The sequence below is a fragment of the Daldinia vernicosa genome (assembly GCF_022497035.1).
Source record: "Daldinia vernicosa strain CBS 139.73 unplaced genomic scaffold F5Y00scaffold_96, whole genome shotgun sequence".
NCBI lineage: Eukaryota > Fungi > Ascomycota > Sordariomycetes > Xylariales > Hypoxylaceae > Daldinia > Daldinia vernicosa.
This window is the reverse complement of record NW_025954012.1, coordinates 25,247-48,414: the sequence shown is the minus strand read 5'-3', so window position 1 is coordinate 48,414 and position 23,168 is coordinate 25,247. Positions and strand designations below refer to the sequence as shown.

Here is a 23,168-nt window from a genome sequence, read left to right as displayed (position 1 = left end):
AATATAATATTAAAAATAAATATATTATAATATTTAAAATTTAATTAAAAAATATATATTATATTTAATAAATAAAATTATATTTAATTAATAATCGTAATAAATATATAATATTATTTTAAATAAAAATCATTTTAATTAAAAATTTTTATATATATATAATAATTATAATTATAATATAATTTTAAAATTTAAATATTTATTTATAATAAAAAACGGTTATAAATATTAAAACCATATTAAATTTATTATTATTTCTTTAATATATTTATTTAAAATGATTTTCGGGATATAATATAATAACGGTAAATATTTTTAAAGACCCCTTTTAAGCGGTAAGGTATTAATACCTCATATATACCTTATTGTAATAGGTATATTAATGTACCATATCCCGTAGCGTAAACTATATAGTATTTTTATCGACTACACTAGCTTAAAGGAGGAAAAGGCTTAAAAATGCTTAGTGATGCTTTAAATGGTTACACAAGGTCAAACTCAACAGTTTCTAACAAGAGTCCTCCACATCCACCAGCCACAATTGACATCGGACTTTATAAAAGGTTGTGCTTTAACTTACATAGTTAAACGCATTTGACTTGTGGCTTTCATTTACAAGTTCAAGGCCGAATTACCTAATTTATATAATTACAGAGCATCCTCAGCCAATCGTAACCTCAACAGACTTACTCCGTGATATCCAAATACTATACCTCTCTCAAGTACCATCATAGTTCTTCAACTTAGCTTTCTACCCGTATTAAAAATAGAAGGTTCTATATATTCACGATGACTGTCGATACCATATCTGAACCAGCCGAGTTGTGGCGGCATCCAAATCCTACCTCAACCGAGATGTACAAGTTTCTAGAACACGTAAGGGGTAAATATGATGTCGAAATCAAAGACTATCCCACCTTATACAAGTGGTCCGTCGAGAACATCTCGGATTTCTGGGAGGAAGTATGGCACTTTTGCGGCATAAAAGCGTCTAGGTCTTACTCATGTGTACGTGTCTTGGCATTATCGAAATCTATTTTCTATAACCAATAAGTCTGGTTGTCTTATACTCTCAAGCCCCGGGAGGTTAAAGAACTTGAGAATCGTTACCCCTATTTGTCAAATTAGCACAATGCTTAACTTATCACCCAATAGGTTTTACCGGACAATGCATCCATGTTCCCCAGGCCGGATTTCTTCTCCGGTGCACTGTTAAACTTCGCGGAGAACCTCCTGTTCCCAGAGAATGTGGATATTGACGAGTCCTCTACCGCCGTCATCACGGTTACTGAGGTCGAAGAGCAGCTCGTGTCGACAACGTGGGCTGAACTAAGAGAAGCAGTACGACGGTGCTCTAGTTCGTTGAGGGCTGCCGGCTTGAAACCCAATGATGTTATCGCTGGATTCGTGTCGAACCACCATCAGGCTCTCGTAGCGATGCTATCTGCAGCCGCCATCGGAGCCGTGTGGACGGGAATAAGCCCGGATAACGGAGTAAGTGCCGTCCTGGATAGGCTGGTCCAGCTTGAGCCTAAGGTCTTGTTCGCGGATAATGGGTCCGTGTACAACAGCAAATCATGGTCTGGTACGGACAAGATATCACAAGTAGTCGACGAACTCACGTCCAGGGGTTTAGAACTTGTCGTCGTTATAAATAACATCCAAGACTTCAGCCTAGAGTTGGAAGGGCTGGGCTCGAAGGGGGTAACGGCTAGAGAATACGAAAGCTTTTTGAGAAGGTATTCCCCTAAGAACCCATCGGCCAATACTATTAACGTTAATACTATCTAGCGGCGGTGACGAACCCCTGAAATTCGAACAACTCCCACCATCACATCCCCTCTACGTCTTATTTTCTAGCGGCACTACGGGTCTACCAAAGGCCATAGTCCACTCGGCGTTGGGTACGCTAATCCAGCATAAGAAGGAGCTGTATCTTCATTCCTCATTGAATTCGACTTCGAGGTTACTCTACTATACCACTACGTCTGTACGTAGTAACTATCAAATATCCATTTCCCCCCCTTTTAGACCTGTCTTAAGAGCCAATGTGTCCTTGTCGAGTTGACCAAAGGGCCATTTCTCCCAACTATACTCAAACCCCTTAAACTCATTACTAGAAATAATCGCTAACTTTCGTCCCTACAGTGGATGATGTGGCATTGGAGCATATCAGCTCTTTCATGCGGGACGACTCTTATTCTATACTCCGGATCGCCCTTTAAACCGCATGGCTACCTCTCCCTACCCCGACTCCTCTCCTCGCTACGGGCAACCCACTTTGGCACGTCTGCCGCATACCTTACGGCGCTTGAGACTAACTCGGTTTATCCAATTCAATCCCTCGACCTCTCTTCTCTACAAGCAATCTACTCAACAGCCGCACCCTTGCCGCCGTCAACTTTCTCTTTTGTATATAAGGCATTTCCTGCTCACGTCAATTTGGCATCCATTACCGGAGGTACTGACATCATTTCTTGCTTCGGCCTCCCATGCCCGCTGCTTCCAGTCCACGTGGGCGAAATTCAATGCGCGGCGCTCGGCATGGCCATTGACGTAGTAGACTCTATTAGCGGTGCCCCGATGCCCGACGGAAACGGAGAGCTGGTATGCACAAAGCCGTTTCCCTCCCAGCCTCTGACATTCTGGGGACCCGGGGGCGATGCCAAGTACCGTGCTAGCTATTTTGAACGCTTCGATGGCATATGGCATCATGGCGACTTTCTACGGATGAACGCCAAGACAGGTGGTATTGTCATGCTCGGGCGTAGTGATGGCGTCCTCAAGCCTGGCGGTGTAAGATTCGGTAGTGCCGAGATCTACAACTTGTTGACCAAATTCTTCGGGGCTGAGATAGAGGATGCTGTATGTGTTGGACGGAGGCGGGAGACGGACCGCGACGAAACCGTCTGCTTGTTCGTCGTCATGGCCGAGGGGAATAAGTTCACCCCCGACCTACAAGAGAGGATCAGAGATGTAATTCGGAAGGAATTAAGTCCACGGCATATCCCAGCCGTGATCGAAGAATGTGGAGCAGGAGTTCCGAAGACACTAAACGGGAAGAAGTACGTTTCGTTGCACTTCGTCTGTTTCTATGATACGTGTTTGGATTATAGCTAACGTCTTGCCAGAATCGAGGTTGCAGTCAAACAGATTCTTTCCGGAATCGATATCAAGACGAATACCAGTGTAGCGAACCCCGAATCTTTGGTTTGGTTTAAGGAATGGGCGTTGACGCACGACTAGAACGGTAACGAGATTCACGAAGAAGGGAGAAAGGCGTCATTCGGTAGGCTTTAGATCTAGATTTGGGGCCAGGTGGAAAATCAGGGATATAACATTAGGATTATGGCTAACGAGAAGGAAACGGTAAATCGTAAACAGGGCGTATACTCGTTCCTTCACTTCTTCACGTTAATCATTGCCCTGCGTAGCGTATCCGGATATTTGCCTTCACCACATGATCTCTCTTAACCTCGCTTTCTCATCATCGTCCGCAAAGATGACATCAATGCCTTTCCTCGCCAATCCTAATATTTCCTCTCGCTGTAGTCTAAAGTGCTCCTGTATAAGCCTCCATTCGCTCGACAGCGGACTCCCGAAAACGCCCACATCATCAGTCTAGCCAGCATCGAGTCAGCACAGTCCCATACGCAAATACTCTTCCAATCCAATCTACGCGTCAACTTACACAAGGCACAACAACCGGCCCATCAACCCGCCACCACTCTCCAAAATGATGCGCCTCGAAACTTCCAACAATCATCTTTGCGTGAACATTACAGCTAAGACACAACTCCAGACCAATCCCCTTCCGCGCCGCTATCTGCTTCTTGACTCCCTCCGGCACATGGATCACGTGGCCCAACCGGTCCGGCATCCAGCTCATTATCGTGCTCAGCTCGGCTGAGCTAGCACTAGCCTCCGCCTCCGCGAAGTGGATCGTCACTCTCAGTCCCGCGGCCTGTGCCTCTTTAATCGCGGGCGTGAATAGTGCTACATCCCCCTTCGTAGGATCGCCGCAGAGGTCGATTCCTACGACGCCTCGACCCTGGGTACGGAATTGCTTCGCAAGAGCGACGGTCTCGTATGCTTCGGCGAGGGTGTTGCGCCGGTCGATGGACAGGATTAGACGCGTGTGGAGCGTCTGCGTCTGCGTTTCTTCTTGCGCGATCGCTTGTAGTACTGCCGCTACGTAGCCTGCCTTATCCAGGCCCGCGGCCGGCATCGCGCGGGGCGTCGTCCTTAGCTCGAGGTACGCCACTCCGTCGGCGGCGAAGTCGCGTACGACGGATTTGGTGGAGTGCGCGAGGGACGGAGCGTCATTGATTAGGTTATAGATGTAGGAAGAGAAGAGGGGGAAGAAGCTAGGGAGATGACCTCAGCTCTTGCTATTCTTATCCGGGCCAATATGTCATCCTTCACTAGGGCGGGCTGCTTCTTACGTTGTGAGATCGTAGTCGTGTCTACCTAGTGGCATCACGACTAGAGGGTCTTCTAGGTCGGTTTCCCCTGCTGCTTTCTTGACTTCCCAGATCTCGTGTAGGCATTGCCGGCTTATACTGCCTGTTAAGTGGGCGTGGAGCTATTGTTTATGAAATGGATGTTAATATTATCAAGTGTATTTGAGCGTTTGATCTAGTTTACCTCAATCTTGGGCATAGACTTGAAGTCCAAGTCCAGTTTCTGTGCCATGATGTCGTGTAGGACAGTTCCTTAAGGCGTTGGATCAATTTTTTATTGTACTTGGTCTATCAAATTCCTCAACTTGAAGCGATGCTGCCAAGGCTTTTCATAGGAGATCTAACTATTTAGCGGAGAGGACTTGTAGTTGAAACGTCTGTGGTTGATTTTAAGCTTAATATAGATAGTCGATATTCGTGTAGATGCGCACAGGCTAGTCGTCGGCTACTGACGATGGAAACCCCCCATTGGACGAAAATCACACTGTAACTTGGTATTGTAAACGATGTCGATTATTTACAATATCGATAGCATCCACGAGTCCAAGACATATTTACTTAGTCAGCTCCTTAGCATTATTCATCACTCATATTATCTTCAATGCTCTTTTACTGGCAGGATAAGATCACCTCTGTCGTGTGAACGGTTACTATATATTTACATAGTTATATAGTTAATAGCTTCACTATTCAGTTGAATAAGCCTCGGTAAATGATCTGGCAATCAAGACTTATCAATAATTACGCCCGATGCCACACAGTGTCTAGCAAACTGTCTGCTTGAAATGAGGCTTGTCCAGATTCCTACCGAGTAACCCTTCTAGAAGTTCTATCTGCATAGGAATTAGATCCTTCCGATCCATCACGATATGTACGTTTCCGTAGTAAGCGATCCGTTCAACGGCCTTATTAAAGCAAGGCCGGACTTCGTCGACATGCGTAATGTTTGACGAATTAGTGTCACCACCAACTAAATCTTGTTCAGTCTTTGCCTCGGGCGTTTTCCTCTTCTCCTTGCTCAAATAAGCACTGCATATTTAGACCTTTGTACGTGATCGGAACCAATAACCGAGTTGATCTTAGTCCTCTTATGCTACGCATCTTGGAATAACTTCGGGGGGGTTTTTTCCTTGTTTTTTGTTTGTTGGTGGGAAACTGGTAGACTTGGGTTACAATGGGAGTTATGTAGGAAGCTGGGGAGAGGGTCCATTATCGGACCCGACGCTTTTGAGGCCAGCTAGTACCTTGCATAGGCGAGGATCGAGAATTCTTCATTAACGAGACCGTTGAGACTAACGCGGCTAGGGCATGGACCAAGGACGATTTTGGTAGTATATCCGCATTGAAGGACTGTAATGAGCATGTATGATTTCTTGTTCCCGTAGCAGCGGAGACTTTTCGCAGCTAAGCTTTTTGGGTAAGGGGGTAAGGATATCTTATTAATCGTGTTATGGTAGATTTATACAATACAGCATGGGGTAAAATAGAGTTAACTACTGGATAATCATTCTTGACCGTCGTACGGGACTATATCAAACGATGGTTGGCTCTTGGCTTGTCTGCTGTGCCGCGAGCGTAGAATTGGATGCGAGGAGGCTAATTTAATAAGTCGGGGAACAGCGTTTCCATCTAGAAACCCGAACCCATAGTAAAGTTGTAAGCACAAAGAGAATGATAAAAGACGTATGTTATGTGTCTATCCTAGGACCTCAGGTCACAAAGGGGGGCGTGGCATGGGCATAACAGGTATTGTATTGCCAAGTGCAATGAAATAAACTGGACTGTTGGATTGGTGAAAACGCGAGGATGGTAAGCACCGGTATACGATATATTCGGGAGACGCGATCTATCCGAATATCCCTAGACTACCCAGGTGGGTAGGTTTCTGAATCATTGTTCTTTCTAAGATGCGTATACATACATATATTTCAAGCGATTGAAAAAATGTAGACAGAAAAAGGAGTCAATTTAGAAGCGATAGGTAAACCATGGAGAATTAAAATAGTCGGCCTATTAAATAAAAATACAGATCATAAGTACATGTCATAAATGTCGGCTTTTACATAACTGACTGTTACGCAAGCGATAAAAAAAACAAAAGTATTAAAGTACCGAAGCCCGAGCGCTTACATACAAGTTACACACACATGCGGCGTAATTACTTGTCGTAGCGAATAGAATGCCTCATTAGTCAGTCCTATCATTCCCCCTTTTAGCTAATTGCAGCGCGGCCCAGGACTTCACTGGCAGACTGGCAGATTGATACTACAAATATTCTGAACTGTCCGTACATATCTAAATCTTACATACCTACACTACATACATTGCCCGGTATTTGGTGGTTGCATGTCGCTTACCACATCGCACACTGCCTACGTATTGTACCTAATATACATTTATGCCGGAATGGATTTTTCCTTCTTTACAATTACGTACTGTTGTTACCGTCCAGGTTGGTGCAATAATGCTCTAATTGGATCTGATGGACAGGCCAAGACAACAGAGGGCCGTATTATTATTCAGCAGCAAATATCGATGTAAATAAAAGGAGGCATTGTGCATAATCCACTTATGTACATTAAGATACGTATGCTATGTGGGTAATCTCTTCATAGCTAAAATAGTACTCTACTATGTAGATATTAATGTTTGTTCGGGCGGTGCGATCTGCATTAGTTTGTACATAGAACGGTACATAAATGTGTACATAAATGAATGCTACCTACATAATGTACCTAACCATGCCAAATGTACATATGCAAGCCCTGGAATAGGCGCGAGAATGGCAAGAATGGTAAGGAGGAATTAGAATTGCAGTACCAGCCTACATACAAATAGGTAAGTACACCTAGGTCTCCACATATTTTGATGCATATACATGCGCTATCTCCGGGTACATGTACCTAAACTTAACTTAGCTTACCTTACCTTACCTTACCTTCATTTACCTCCTGTTCCTGCTCCTACTCCTATGTACAGCCTACAGCACTTGCTACTCCTTCCAGATTGCTGGACGCTGCCTTCCTTCTAGCCTTTTCCTGTCTTGCCTTGATTACTTTTTTTTTTTTTCGATCTCCAAATCTGAGGGCTAGTGACTTTTTTTGCTATCTTACAACTACACGCAACCAAATCCATTTGACTTGACTTGACTTCTTTTTAGCACTTGGCATTCAGCACCTAGCAGCAGCACGCTGAAGTCCTGTCCTCTCCACACTTTTCCCATTCTTTCGCCCTGACAATCAAGTCAATCTCTTCTACTACATCTCCGAGTGTGGCCTAGCCGGAGCTTTATTTTATTTTGATTTTTAACCCTTTTAATACTGGTCAGAGCACCTCGACAAGGACCCCCCTGGAGCTTGTCTTCCCTCCTCACCCTTACCCCGAGTTGATTTCCAACCTCACACCTTTTCTCTCTTTTTTACCCCCTTCGGTGTCCTCTACGCCATTCGCGATCTCCAAATCAACTCTATCCACACCGCTTGACGACACCCGTCGTCCATCACCGTCTATCCAATTCTCCCGCTGCTCCTCGGTCCTCTCATTGACACACATCCATTGCCGCCGCTATGGACTCGCAACGTCCGAACGATGTGTCGCCCGAGGCCATGCAGGCGCGCATTCAGCAGGCGCGACGTGAGGCTGAGAACTTGAAGGATAGGATCAAGCGAAAGAAGGATGAATTAGCCGATACCACTCGTGAGTTACCTTTTTCTATCAATTGATAATCACTTCCGGCTTCGCAAACGCGTTGCAATAATTTTGATGCGCTTCGTTCTAATACTTATGTCCGTCGTTTTTAGTCCGCGCCGTGGCACAACAATCTCACGAGGCAATCCCCCGAAATCAGTTAATGAAGACAAAGAGGACGCTCAAGGGACATCTGGCTAAAATCTATGCTATGCACTGGTCGACCGACCGAAGACATCTAGTTTCCGCCTCGCAAGATGGCAAGTTAATCATTTGGGATGCGTATACGACGAACAAAGTCCACGCCATCCCCTTACGGTCATCATGGGTTATGACCTGCGCTTACGCTCCGAGCGGCAACTACGTTGCCTGCGGTGGTCTCGATAACATCTGCTCCATCTACAATCTCAACCAGAACCGAGATGGGCCGACACGCGTAGCTCGTGAGCTGTCTGGTCATGCTGGTTACTTATCTTGCTGCCGATTCATTAACGACCGGAGCATCCTTACTTCGTCTGGTGACATGACCTGTATGAAGTGGGACATCGAGACCGGAACAAAGGTTATGGAATTCGCCGACCACCTAGGCGATGTCATGAGCATTAGTTTGAACCCTACCAATCAAAACACGTTCATATCCGGCGCTTGCGACGCATTCGCGAAGCTATGGGATATCCGTGCCGGCAAGGCCGTGCAGACATTCGCTGGTCACGAGTCCGATATTAACGCCATTCAATTCTTCCCTGATGGCCATTCATTCGTAACAGGATCGGACGACGCGACGTGCAGACTATTTGATATTCGAGCAGATAGGGAGCTCAATCTCTACGGGGTAAGTGGCTGACGCGAGATAACCATGGCCTAATGAATACTAATATTATGATAGTCTGAATCTATTCTATGTGGTATCACGTCTGTCGCCACGTCTGTTTCTGGTCGCCTACTATTCGCTGGATATGATGACTTCGAATGCAAGGTATATATTTATCTATTCCACTAAAATCACGCTTTATCGGCTAACAGTTTTTAGGTTTGGGATATCACTAGGGGAGAGAAGGTTGGATCCCTCGTAGGTCACGAGAATCGTGTCAGCTGTCTGGGCGTTAGCAACGACGGTATCAGCCTGTGCACGGGCTCTTGGGACTCTGTGGTAAGTTTCGGTCAACTATATTTGGGACGGACTCGAAGTACGCTAACACTTGACAGCTCAAAATCTGGGCATACTAGACGGAAACTTATGTCAAAATGGAGCATTGTTACGTGAATCACCCACGTAGCTGTCGCTCTTCCTTTTCAGACGAATATTTCGAACTAATTTCAACCTGTCACGCATGACGAATCCTTCAGGTTCGATGCTATCAGGACGAAGTCACGACAGCCTTTTCCAGCAACTATTTTCCTTATTGGCCTGCGTTGTACTCGATTCCCACCGGACTACTGTTCGCCGCTGCTGACCGAGGGGCCAAGGGAGTGTATAGTTCCCGGCCCTGTTCACTTTTAGATACCTCCATAATATCATATTTCTCTACCCAATTCGCATCTGTCAGCTAGTCTGCTAATATACCGCCTCGGACTTGATTGGTAATAATTTACAACGCTCGGTTCGACCTCCACTCTTCGAAGCTAGGCACCGGGCACCTCGATTTACAAGACGAAGATGCGGTATGGTGATTGGGCTTCTTCTTGAACCTTGGGCTTTGCTTCCCTTATGATTCAGTTCAAAAATTTTGGCGACTCGATACACGGATACAGTCTTCTCCCCCTTTATGGAGGCATGTTGATATGAAAAATGGCTTTCACCCGGAAACAAAAACAATTCTTGCGCGTCTACTTGATTCCTGTTTATTGCCTTTTCCCGCCCCTGATATCACTATAGTAGATGGAGGGGAGGTATTGATTGGTATTTTTTCTTCTGTGGATAAAAGGAAAAATCACTTGAGTGTGGTGACCTATTTACTGAGTCCAGTGGAAGGGGAGGATGTGCAGTATTTGGGTTTTTAGTGGTGGCTGGTCATCTTGCGGGTGTTTCTTAGAGGTCGTCTCTTATCGGCGTATCCTTCCCCAGTATCAGGGAAATCGAGTCGGCTAGGTGCAGCCGAATGAAGTAGGGGCAAGATGAACACATTCGCATCCGGCATTGTACCGGCTCTTCCCTTACTGTCTGTACCATAGTCATGTCATACTGAACGCTGAAATCATCCAAACTAATTTGGTATCCAAAGTCATCATGTTGTCATAGTGTTTAGTGATGTCTCTTCGGATAGTTCCTTCACGTAAACGTATACCGGATTGGTCCCAAGGTAGATTCTATATCAGGTAAGCAATGTAGGGCAGATCAATGTCGATGGTGATGGGGAGGCCATGGTCTAATGAGACCCTACGTGCTCAATGATCATCTGATATTACGTAGATTCAGCCCCTACCTATAAACTAGGTATTTACACATGATTCTTCGTCTATATTCATAGGTAAGGTAGGTAATAGTCCCAATGCCGCCTATGCTCGAAGGAGGTTTACGGGTTAATAAATCACTGCTGTAGCTCGTCGTTTGGGCATTTGGCCGTGCCCGCTATGTCCGAGTTGAGCATTACTACTTCATATACTCTGTAGGTTATTTCTGGGACACATGTTAAGTAGTGACGGCATAACTAATAGGGAAGCGATGTAGTTGGAAAGGGTCTTCTTTGTCTTAAAACTACGTCACTTGGGTATCGTTTATCTATCATTGCGTATTCGTAAGACTGACCCTTAAGACTCCTGTGGCTGTATATGAATCGGGGGCGTGATCTGGGGTGTAAGCACAGTAGAGATTAATAATACAGTACCCTTGTTACCGACTTGCCTTGTATATCCTCTGGGAGCCGGTGTCTTTTCTCTATCGGTATGATTTATAACTTATTTCCTCTAAATGCTTTCTCAGTGACTCGTAATCGACATAAAAGTCTGGTAAAGTCTCATGCGTGGTAGAAGAGGATGATAGGCAAAGTAGCACACACGGTGCTGCCCTAGCTCCGTAGATGACACTATTAGAACCTTAGACCGCCGAGACATGCAGAAAAAGAGCTCTTATATATGTATTAGTGATCCAGTCTTGGCCACTTAGGTTCGTAGCTCTTTGTAATCAGGCATAGTTGTATAGATACCCGCTCCTCACTCGCATCCTCGGGGATCCGGGGAAACAGTCATGATTATAGGATAACTTAGATCACTTCTAACTATGATAACTTCTTGTCAATAACTCGGATTTACTAACTATACGTTAGTTAAACTATTCCCATACCACTCATTAGGCAGGAAGATTTCAACCCAGGCCTGAGGTTTACACGCCCACTCATCATAGTGGCAGTATTAGGATTCCAGATGAGACGATTAGAAAAATGATGCACTCAGTATGTGTACCTAGGTAGGCGCCGGTTTTATACCTGTCTAGGCCCAGAGCTCCTTGCGGAGTAACGAAGTTATTGTTATTTCCGTGCCTTGTAGGTCCACGATAAGGACTAGTAAAGCAACAACCATACATGTCTCGGTTATATAGTATTTAACTGTAGTATGGTCTATGTCATTAGCCTATTGTAGGTATGATAGGTCCTACCTATAGGACAGCATATCTCGTCTATACACCTACGTAGTCGAAATATTTAACATACCTATATCTATGTTGCCGCTCGGTTCTGGGAGATACGAATTGATTGATGATATATATCTCCCGGAATACCAACCAGCTTCAAATGAACCTTCTGGCCAATAAAAGTTTAGTTAAGGATCGGTACTTACTATGTGAGGAAGGCCCCTCTCTCTACGTTCGAACCAGTCGGAAATTTTACAGCGTAAAGGGGATCGCCCTGTCGCTAATTATCACCCTGTGAGAAATAAAGACGATGTGATAGTAATTTATAACAAACGTGTATGCCCATATTGATCTGGGGTCGATTTACAACCTTGACCGGACACCAAGACGCTAGTAAGTTATAATATTCAACGTACCGATGGACAACGAGGATTATGAACCTTCTCCAGACTCCAATCCACACATAGAGCCATGGATTCAGATCTCGGTTATCTATTAGCAAGATCTGCGGATGACAGGAACTCCTCAAGGCTACCCTAGTGGAGGCTGAAGAATTAAATTAGCTACAAACCCGGCATGGTACGACGTCGTAAAATGCCGTGCATGACGCATTGCCCTGGTCCTGTTAAGATGAACAGCTATCCTCGGCGTGGACGATAGTAAGTTAACTATGTATGAAGGTCGTGCTGCTGGTTTTGGACAAGCTAAGACGGCGTCGGCATAGCCGACATGAACAAGATTGGAGTTATTTTTAGGCGAGGCAGCCCCCTTTTCCACTTATACCCCAGTTCCATTCTGCCATCGCCCCTAAACTAGGTAGTAACTAGTCAGCCAGTCTTTGTTATGCCTTGCATCTTACGGATATCGAAGTTTTAGAAGTATTCTCGTCAACAATGAGTTCATCGGAGTTTAGCACAATGGCAATGAAATCGGAGCCTTGAATATGATCCTCGTCACGGGGTCCGTCAAAAAGTAAATACGAATTATTGCTCTTCGTATTAACACCCATATCGTCACCATTAACTCACATCACGTATAGCAACTTTATTGTTCTCCGCATTTTCCTTGATTAGCAAACCGTATGATGTAGCATTGTATCATATCAAACAATGCTATATGTTGGAAGTAAGGGAATATACATAGTGCACTATGTAGGTAGAACTATTGGTATGGGTTTGGAGACAAGGTAGTTAGCAAGAAGGAAAAAGAAAAACTTGACTAGTGTATTCTTGGTTCAATCACCCCATGTTCTTTTTTCCACGTTTTAATCCTTGTCGAAGCATCGTATTGACAACCACGCAACGCCGCATCCCAATTCCCAATTCCCAATTCCCAATTCCCAATCCGGCGGATGTGTGTACGTGTATGGTTCGGCGGTGCAATTGTCCTCTTTATTTCGCTACGCCTCCCTTCCGCACGTTCGTAGGAACAATGGGGACGATCATTATATAATCTATCGTTCAATTGTTATCATATGATGCACTTTCTTGAAAGAAGACAAAGTATTCGAGTTATATTCAATACCCAAGCACATGACATCTGCGAAAAAAAGAAACTATTACGTAGACCAGTCGACGCTACATAGAGTTATAAACAAAGTTGCATGGCTAGTGGAACCTAAAAGCACAACCATACATATTCTCTAACATAGCGCACTGCTCGATCACATAGAGGCTAAACCTAATAGGCTCTATTTTGTGGCGTCTGAAACATTCTGACGCATGCCTGCAGTCCTTCCTCCGTAACTCCTTTCCTTTGATTTTGGGCATTGTTCCAGAAGCATTCCCTTTTTTTAGTCCTTGCATGGAACGCAAGACCTTTACTTTAACAACCTTGCCAATCTTGCCAACCTTACTACCTAACCCTCGTTCATCCCTTCTTTTAGAAACGTTGGGTCGTTGCGGTGTACATCAGCCTATCCTGCTCTATTTTGCTTCTTCCCTCCCACCAAAACACTACGACATCCACACCATCCACACCATCCACATCATCCACATCCATCCCCCAGGACAGGCTTCCTTGTCTATTTGAATCTTCCTTGTCTTACCTCGTGGTCTCGCCCACACCCACCAAACCCTATCACATATATCAATCCTCTCACCCCCTCCTCCCATCTTTTACTCGCCCATCATGACCTCTACTTCCGCAAACGTAAACAATAATCCTACTCCTGCCCAGGAAGAATTTCGAGACTTACTCGAAAAGAACACTGACCACGGTTCACGAATACACCCCGAAGACCGTGACGACGCTCGGAGAGAGGCCGAGAATTCCGACGAAGACGAAGACGAAGAAGACCGTTATCGCAACGCACAGATAGAAGCAGCCATGCGCGCCCCTAGTTTAACAGGCGATGTAAAGCTGCCACCAGCAAGCTTCAATTCAGGCCACAGTACTGGTGTGAAGGGCGTCATTGCCGATGCCCGTGCCTATGAACAGGCTCGTCAGAACAAGTGGCGAAGCAGAGTTCGTGCCGCTCGCCAATCAGTATTCGGAAAGGGAGAAGGAGCTCGTCTAACTGGCTCACAAAGCGGCGACAGCGAGGATGACGAAGACGAGGATAGCTTTCTCCAGCAATGGCGAGAGACGCGAAGGAAGGAGCTCGAGAAGGAGGCTACAAATGGTATTCGCACCCGGAGAACAAGTCCAAGCCTGAGAATGTTTGGACGCTTTGATAGTGTCGACGCACTAGGATACCTGGATGCTATCGAGAGGGTGGGAAGAGATACAGTTGTGGTAGTATTCGTTTACGATCACGAGGTTAGTCAATTCCTCCCTACAGTTGTCTGTCTATGAGCGCATATTAATGAAATAAATAGTGTCAAGTATCAGGCCTCATTGAGTCGGCGCTACAACCACTAGTCACTTCTCATCCCGAAATACATTTTGTCAAAGTTCACTACGAAGACATAGAATTCGACAATGCCGCCGTACCTACAGTCCTTGCGTACCGGAACCAAGGCGACTTGTTCGCCAACCTGACGGGGATTATCGACATGATCCCCGACGATGAGGACTTTGACAGTGACTCATTAAAGAGGATTTTCAAGAAGCATGGCATCATATAAGGCTCCTTGGTTCAACTCTTGAAAGCATACGCTGGCGTTGCTACTTCGCTTATGAGAGCGCGGTCTCTAGTCAGTGTTCGACCTACTCGAACTGATATATGGCAGATTAGAGGATAATGCGATAGGCTTACTCGCCCGTCAAGATGAATGTTGCATTACCTCGCGACACATTTATGGACGAGTTAAATTCGGTAGCCCTAAAATCTTCTACTTCTAGGAGCATCACAACTCGGCTTTAGCCGTCGGCCTGTCCCATTGGCTATACAGGGCCAATTATATGGGAATTACACGGGGTGGTGATCGACTCGCACTTATAAAGACTTGCGAGGTGTTTAGTGATGGGTTCTATGGGCGATGAGAATGATGGTGCTAGGAATGACGATAATGATGGGGTAGATGAAGGGCGCACGAGTGAATTTGCGATATCCCATTGATGTTACTACAACTTAGGAGTTACAAGAGAGGTACGGACGGTATAGATTCGATCAAAGGCTATCTATTAGACATGCATTGGTTCTTGAGACCAACGTTATAGCCGGCGGGGGAATCCCTTGGGGACACTTCAACTGCCATGTCATAACTTAATAATACCAACTTGATCATACCACACCAATATTGTCTCCGTAAGCTATATTCAAAAGCGATGTTGTATTCCCAATTCCATCTTGTGTTATGTTGTAATAGGCTATAAGTTAGGTCGACATATATATTATCAATGCTGCATCGACGGTGCACCAGCCTTGCGTGGAGATTATGGCCTGTGGGCTGGGTTGGGTATAACTTCGTTTGCTGTAATAGGTTTGATTTACGTATCGATATGTTAGATAATCCAATTTACCATGTACCTAATAGTTGCGTCCTAGTGCCCGATATACTACATGTAAGAATGGAGACAGAATCAAGGCTGAATTAGTGGATTACCTAGTGGACATGATATGTATCCTGTGACTTCTATAGATGTAGATATGATATAATACGTAGGTACGTACTCATAGTGCGACGGTGCAGCTCATCTAAACCCCCACCAATTCCCGTGTCTTATCAATAGGGCATATGTTAGGTTAAACTTGAATCACTCAGCATTAACCAACACTTTCTCGTTCCCGTTATTCTCTTCTACGCCCTGCTTCTTCTTGTTGATGTTATCGACCTGAAGTAAGACACGCAAACAGAAGATTCGACCAATCTGATACATTTTAATTTCTTCCATTCCCACTATTTCCTCGATTAATCGTAAGTCTTTTCGAGGCATGCAAATAAGTGCATCCTTGAAAATATAGCGTCCATTACCTAGGTAAGGTACCTATCTGACCTATCTGACTTGTTTGAACGGTGCCTAGTCCTGCTAGTCCTGCTAGTGCAGATCTTCCTCCACCTGACCTAAAGCATTGGATGTACTTTCTTCTACCTCTGATTGTCCTATTTTACATAACAGGTACCTATCCTACATTACACCTGCTGACCTGGAGGACAAGTCGTGATCGGTCTTAATATTCCAAACTCGATACGGACGTTCACGGCCCAACCTTGACAAACATTTGACCAATTTTTCTGCCTCGAGTGCGCACGCGCATCTAATAGGTATTTCAATATTCAGTATCGGGATACCTAAACTCCCTAAGGTCCCCATAAGGAATTATAGCACTTGCATGTACCTCGGTACATACATCGTAATTCCTAAACTCTAAGGTGAGAATACCCCGCCCCCTCCATGTCCCTCCATGGATGTCTCTCCATGTGTTATCCGCGCGCCGTAATACGTAAGATGGGTGACTTCTAATTCAGTAAGGCAGCTTCACGCTGTTTTACCTACTACTTGCCTTACCCATCCAACTATTATCCAACATTGAAATATTAAAATATTGAAACTGAAACTACCTGCCTAACTTATCCAACTACCAAAATACCCAACTGCTATTCACAGGTAAATCACTTACATACTTACTACTCATCCAAAACCATCCAACCATCTCAATCTCGTCTGGTTATCCACCATTCGTCTTCTTATCCCTTACCCCCCAATCCTCCCACTTACATACAAGGCAGCACTTTACCCCCCCTCGCCGGAACATTTACAGCGTGCGTATATCTGTATATACCTACATGAATCAATCATATGAAGAAGACAAGTCTTGCCTCGTCTTTCGCTGCCTACGTTTCCTGACATTTACTTAATTTGCATTTGCCCACTTGCACATACTGTTCCATTATACTGTTTTATAACTTTTGTCCGGTTTAGATACCTACCTAACCCTACCTCTTTGCCTGGAGCCTGCTCTCTTAAGCCCTGAGCCCTGAGCCTACATATGTATTTCTCTGACTCTACTTTCCCTTCTTCTCTTCCTTATTTTAAAGAAGGTTCAATGACACTCGAGGAACTCTGCTGAATATACGAGATTACTTAGCTAACGCTTCCTTTTTTAATTCGTCTAGGCATCTAAGCCGCACGGCCCTTTCTTGTCCAGTATCTTAGGTATATGCAACTTGGACATTTCGACTCCAACCTACATATCTGGGGCAATTTGGTTGTCTGATACCGATAATTCGCACCTTACAACCTCCTCAAGACCCATAATACCTTCTGTTTGCTCGCTTATAGCCTGCCGCGTGTTCTGTCATCCTCTTTTGGTTTACCACTCCGCAACGGTAAACTTGAGGTATGACGTGATCCTGCAAAAGGCGCCTTGTTCTACCGCGTAATGGAACAGCCCGAACCATCAACGCCTACCGATATACCGACTGCTGTTGCCCATTCATCTACCGACCCTCCTACCCACTCCACTGCAGCCGGGTCGAGTCAGGCAAACAGCCTCAACCATACTTCCAACTCCGTACCCTCACTCCGATTTCCCCGGCCCCTAGGCAACCGGCAGCTTACCAACTGGATCTCGTCCAGCTCTCCCGATATTATGCAACCAGAAAACTTCCCAGACGACGACCCCAGCCTGGCCGAGCTGGGCTACGATGTCATCGGTACCGATGGCGAGAGCCAGGCCGAGTCTACTGCTAGCTCCCTCGACTATCAAAGGACCGACGATGTCCAGAGTCTAGTTGGTACTGATACCGGCACCGACGTCGATGCTAACGAAGTCGATACCGACTCTTCCGACGACGAAGAGGAGGAGGAGGAGGCCACTACACTAAACGAAACCGCTGTAATGAGCACAGTTAACGACACCGTTGTCGAATACACCGCTGAGTCCGATGACGAAGATGCCGATGTAGAGACACTCGCGAATCAAAGCCTCGAGCACCCTACAAACTTCTCCCAGCATGGTATCCTAAGCTTACCACGCCGAGCAGAGATCGACCAAAGCCAGGCCCGGGAAGCCCTTGCGGAAATGCACAAGTTAGCTTCTCATGATACGGTACTGGGCAAAGAAGATAGTGCACATATGCTGTCTCCTGAACACGAGGATTCAACGGATCGTATTTGGGAAAGCTATCGTTCGACACTCGGGTTTGTCCAAGGGAATTACCGTATTTTAATGGCCCTATCCGGATTCGCTGTTTTCTACGCTCTAGTCATCAGCGGGAAATACTTCCTATTCAGTCCGCCGACCCCTAAAGTCCTATCTACGGTCCCGGTAGCCTCGATCTCTTCCGCGGCTGTCCCCTCTCCCCTTGGAAATCCCATATCTACTTCTATGTTCACACCAACTTTGACCAAGACTCAAACCCAAAAGGCGTTGCAGACTAGTAGTACTTCGCCAAGTGGCCTTGTCTTCATGCCATTTGGGAAAGATAAGGACGAGACGGACGCCACCAATGGGTCCCAACTACAGACCGTCTGCTCGGCAGAGCTATATGATCGAAATGAGATCATGGTAAAAATCCCCCAAAGTATCAAATCTGCCTGGCTCTCGAAAGACGCCATATTAATTGCCGTGAGTCGGGGCCTGTACGATATCCCGACCAAGGTGACCTCTGTAAACGAGGGCTTCTTGATTCAGGTACCTCTTGAGGAAGCATATAGTGTCCTGTCCGTATCTATTGCCACAACTTCGAACCCTAAGGTTAAGGAGACCTTTCACGTCGACTTTGGCAGGAACAAGTTCATAGATGCTCTTGATGCCGGAAAGCAGCTGGTCAGGGGCTTCGCGCAAAAAATTGTCGACACCGTCAACGAGACAACGGCATGGGTTGAGGAGACTTACATACCGGCTCTGGATGTCATGTCGAAACAAGTCTGCAGCCAAACATCGTCTATCTCGGATACCTTATTACAGGGATTTAAAGATGTCGTTAACGCCGTCCTCGATCTCCCTTCCCATCTTATCTCGCAGATTATTGCCCAGATTAAGCAGTCCTTCGTCGACGACGATCTAGAACGACGTCAGCATCAAGTGCAGTTGGAGCTTGTAAGAGGGGCTCAAGACCTCCGCGACGAGCTTACGTTACGCTACCTTTCTGCGCAGCTCAGATCCAAGCTCTGGTGGCTTCGAGTACAGGGAAATATGGACGAATACCGACGTTATCTCTCGAAGGCCGAGGCCCTCTTAAAAGAGAGGACTGACGAAGCCAAAGCAGCTAGGCAGGAAAGAGCCGAGTACGTCAAGAAACAGGTACGGTCACGGCAAAAGAAGGAGCATGGAGAGACGAGAGGTTCTTTCTGGAACAAGCGCATGAGAGCCTCCTGGGCATAATCTGCGCGTTCTAAACATTTTAATTACACGGTTGCGAGAGTGAACTCGGGGACGGCGTTGGGCTTGGGTGATTTGGTGGTTTTTGCTGGTTATCTTGTCCTCGGTTATCTATCCTGACACCACTATAGAACAAAGCGGTGCTTCCCTTGAATCCCCACTTTATCTCTCTCTCTCTCTCTCGTCGACTCAGTTGCTGCGTCGATGATACATGTACACAAGGATGGACTACCGGGAGTATGACAGGATGTTCTATTCCCCCTTTTTTCTTCACGTTTGAGTGTCAGGGTTAGTCGGGAATAACGAAGTTCGGAGGCTATACGTTTTACATGTGTTCTTAGTACCAACCCCATTCGGCATTGCTGTCAGGCGGTGGTGACCGCAATGAGCGGAGGATGGCCCCTCGTCCGCTCTAGGGATATTGTTGATAGTGGCCGGGCATAGAGCTCGAGAGCTATTACTTTGACTTCGTAGTGGTTTGTCAATAAGATAGAACCTGAGGAACCCTAAGTATATGACCAACGAGTAGGCCATGGAGAATATATTACTTTGGTGCTTGTAATTCTTCATCTCGTTAGTGAGATAGTAGGCAAGGTAATACGTTCTCGTTTAAGCTACGCTTCTGTGGTGAAGATTCATTGTTACTCAACTGCTACAATAGTCCCAACTAGGCAATTTAAAGCTGTATCTTTGATATGAAGCATTCTCCTTTTCTTTGTTCTATACTATACACGATATAGTTCGCTTGTATTTATTTTGGCGCCTCGTGGTTCTACAATGTGAGACTTAAACTAGGCTCGCCTAAATAGACATCTAAACGAAGCTGAGTATACGTACGAGTACGTGCAAGTCATAACTCTGTAGGTAACTACTTTGAAATCCCTAGTACCAATCTACGCAACACGAAGGGTTACATAAAGGACAACTAAGCTCTTGATTTATGAGTTGTGGTGTAGATAATAACGAGGCTTTCTCTTGGGGTACCCTGATGGTGTGTCTTATGCGAATTAAGTTGCTGTCACAAGTTTGAAGTTATAAGTAAAGAGTTTAGATAGGGAATAATGGATACCTAGGGAACGTTGTATGTCATTGTCACATGTACAAATAAATTATGTACTCGGGGTACCTAAAGGTAGTTCTTACAGCTGCCAACCATCCGATAAGCAAATGGGTCTTCGGTGGGGGATACTTGGTGCCCGACCTTGGGAAATCACAACTTTGTGGTCTACGGTTCAGAGCAGCAGGCAAGCAGGGGGGGTAGGGGAGGGGAGGAAAGAGAGGGCGGGGCGGGGGCGAGGGCGAGGGGCAATTCTTCAGATTCCCCACCCCCTCCGTTTGTTTTTGCAAGAATGTTATTTGATTTAGAACCCGTCAAACCACAAGTCAACCATAATATTTCAACCTAATACCACATACTACCCAGCTACCACTTAGACTTCTACCCAATCTTCTGGTTGCGCTTCCGTACATACATTTTACATAGTAGAAAGAGATCGACTGGTACGTGTGCCTTTTTTTTCTTTTTTTCTTAAATCGTCGTCTACCTGCATATCTTTTTCTTTGCATCAAATCACTTGCATCGCATCAATCCTTCTAGATCTCGGTACATTTGGTAGGTACCCCTCCTACGTACTTTCTGCTTCGTTTTGGGAGTGTGACACACTTGTGCACCGACGGTCTATGGCGGTGGGGTAGCATGTCTAATGGTTCTTTTTTTTTCTTTCTTTTCCTTGCCCAGGTCTATTTTCTTCCTGGTTAAGGTTGCTTGTCTAGAGACCTTATTTACTTTTCTTATTTACCACAACCGTCTTCCATAACCCATCTACAACACATTCGGTATCTGCAATACGACGAGTTAAACTAAGTCTACTTGCTAGTGTTCGTTTTTCCTTATCCGAAAGTCGCTATCATTTGTCGCGAAGGAGAAAAACAAATATAGGAATCCCGACTCACCTTTTCATCTAGCAATATCCAACATGAGCTCCACCGAGAACACCGAACCCAAGGTCGGCGAGACCAAGCCTCCCGAGATGGCTGAGAGCAAGCCTCTTACTTCATCATCTGTCTTCTCCATGTTTGGCGGCGGCGCAAAGAAGGAGAAGAAGGAGGATGATGACCGCGGTGACGTTTCCGGTAGCGCCAAGGCCCAGCGCGAGGCCGCCGCTGCTGCGAAGGGTGACGACGAAGTATGTAAACATACACTATATACCTTGATGTCTTCTCTTTTGCTTCTCGTGATAAGCGCTGACAACATTTCTCTATATAGGAGGAGGTGGCTCCCGAGTCGGAGGATGTCCACTTCGAGCCCGTCCACAAGCTCACCGAGAAAATCAAGACGGTGACACACGAGGAGTCCGAGGAGGAGATATTCAACATGCGATGCAAGATGTTCAAGTTCACTCAGGACTCCGAGGGCAAGGGCGAATGGAAGGAGCGTGGTACTGGACCCCTCCGCCTGCTGAAGCACAAGGAGAACGGCAAGATCCGTCTGGTTATGCGACGAGACAAGACCCTCAAGGTTTGCGCCAACCACTACAGTACGTTTCCCCATACCTTCCACCCAGCATACCATAAACTAATAGGGTGGTGGTCTAGTTACCCCGGAGATGACGATCGCCCCTATGTCTACCAGCGACCGTGCTTGGCTCTGGAATGTGGGCGCTGATGTTAGCGAGGGTGAACCTGAAGCTATTACCGTCTCTGTTCGCGTAGCTAACGCTGAGAGTAAGCCGTGATCCTAATCCACCCTCGCTACCTAATACTAATCCTTTTCTCAGATGCCCAACTATTTAAGGAAGCCTGGCTCAAGGCTCAGAAGGAAAACGAGGTGCTCTTTTCCCAGGCAGCCCAGGCCAAGACCAAGACCGAGACAGAGGAGCCCGAGCCCAAGGCGGAGGAAAAGAAGGAGGAAACCGCCGCTTCTTCGTAATGTGCCGGTATTCATAGTGTCGACGATGGTGTTCGCCCGAAATCCATTGGGTGTTATGGACTTCCAATCACTCATAATCCCTGCATGGTGGATGTATAGAGCAAGTGCTCCGTAGCAGATGATTTGGAAAGTAGGGCATGTCCTAAAGGATTTACAGAGCAGCGAAGGACGGTAATGATTATGACGGGAGATGAAGAGAGACGCTTAGATAGTGTACGGGTGGATCAAACACCAACTCCCCCAATAACTTAGTCACGACACTTTGTCCCCTGCGAAACACTTCACATCCACAATGAATACAACCCCGATCCCCCCCAAAAGATACTACTGATATCGCGAATAGAAGTGTTAAAGAGTTTGTAGAGCTGTCGAAGTGATATATACCTAATATATACCCATGTGTGCTGACTGGTTAGAACTCTGGAAATATTGGGACTCTCACATTGTATATATATATACATATATATATTAAAGATTAAATAGTGGTCGGTTTAAGGTAACGGCGTTCCGGGGTTCTCGGTTGATTAAGGACGGGACCTAGGTAGAGGTTTAAATGGGAGAGGCCACGTGACTTCGCGAAAGTACTATGTATCGACAACGTGATTTGGATGCGACGCGTAATTTTTCAGGCTTCAGCTAATTGTTCACTCCATTTTTACTTCATCACCGCTATCTACTCGCCACTAAAACACTTTAGGCTTGTTATCTAGGTTACTATGTTTGTATTCGTTTGCCCTACGTCATTTCTTTCAGATATGGAGGGGCGGCGATAGGCCCGCAAACCTCCCGATTACATCTACATAGTTAAAC

The 23,168-nt window shown here is 45.7% G+C and overlaps 6 protein-coding genes across 6 annotated transcripts; 5 read left to right on the top strand and 1 right to left on the bottom strand.

Moving 5' to 3' along the window:
* Positions 1-504: 504 nt before the first annotated feature.
* F5Y00DRAFT_250040 (acetoacetate-CoA ligase) lies at positions 505-3,714 on the top strand. Its single transcript, XM_048009677.1, has 5 exons — positions 505-1,008; positions 1,156-1,739; positions 1,792-1,990; positions 2,149-3,065; positions 3,132-3,714. The coding sequence occupies exons 1-5, from the start codon at positions 790-792 to the stop codon at positions 3,244-3,246; spliced, it is 2,034 nt and encodes a 677-aa protein (XP_047859823.1). The 5' UTR covers positions 505-789; the 3' UTR covers positions 3,247-3,714.
* Positions 3,454-4,695, bottom strand: F5Y00DRAFT_256471 (Metallo-dependent hydrolase; the record flags this gene model as incomplete). The annotated part of the gene is made up of 4 exons (XM_048010412.1): positions 3,454-3,621; positions 3,692-4,367; positions 4,446-4,585; positions 4,648-4,695. 4 exons carry the CDS (start codon positions 4,693-4,695, stop codon positions 3,454-3,456), a joined length of 1,032 nt encoding a protein of 343 aa, XP_047859822.1.
* A 3,334-nt stretch (positions 4,696-8,029) lies between these two features.
* F5Y00DRAFT_256470 (guanine nucleotide-binding protein subunit beta) lies at positions 8,030-9,377 on the top strand (the record flags this gene model as incomplete). Its single annotated transcript, XM_048010411.1, has 5 exons — positions 8,030-8,159; positions 8,264-8,982; positions 9,037-9,126; positions 9,181-9,300; positions 9,357-9,377. 5 exons carry the CDS (start codon positions 8,030-8,032, stop codon positions 9,375-9,377), a joined length of 1,080 nt encoding a protein of 359 aa, XP_047859821.1.
* A 4,309-nt stretch (positions 9,378-13,686) lies between these two features.
* F5Y00DRAFT_221369 (thioredoxin-like protein) lies at positions 13,687-15,032 on the top strand. Its single transcript, XM_048005662.1, has 2 exons — positions 13,687-14,478; positions 14,538-15,032. The coding sequence occupies exons 1-2, from the start codon at positions 13,849-13,851 to the stop codon at positions 14,784-14,786; spliced, it is 879 nt and encodes a 292-aa protein (XP_047859820.1). The 5' UTR covers positions 13,687-13,848; the 3' UTR covers positions 14,787-15,032.
* Positions 15,033-16,815: 1,783 nt separating this feature from the next.
* Positions 16,816-19,566, top strand: F5Y00DRAFT_221355 (uncharacterized protein). The gene is made up of 2 exons (XM_048005661.1): positions 16,816-17,144; positions 17,220-19,566. The coding sequence occupies exon 2, from the start codon at positions 17,486-17,488 to the stop codon at positions 19,430-19,432; it is 1,947 nt and encodes a 648-aa protein (XP_047859819.1). The 5' UTR covers positions 16,816-17,144; positions 17,220-17,485; the 3' UTR covers positions 19,433-19,566.
* Positions 19,567-21,200: 1,634 nt separating this feature from the next.
* F5Y00DRAFT_221269 (uncharacterized protein) lies at positions 21,201-22,499 on the top strand. The gene is made up of 4 exons (XM_048005660.1): positions 21,201-21,615; positions 21,696-21,966; positions 22,025-22,153; positions 22,207-22,499. The coding sequence occupies exons 1-4, from the start codon at positions 21,406-21,408 to the stop codon at positions 22,356-22,358; spliced, it is 762 nt and encodes a 253-aa protein (XP_047859818.1). The 5' UTR covers positions 21,201-21,405; the 3' UTR covers positions 22,359-22,499.
* The last annotated feature ends 669 nt before the right edge of the window (positions 22,500-23,168 follow it).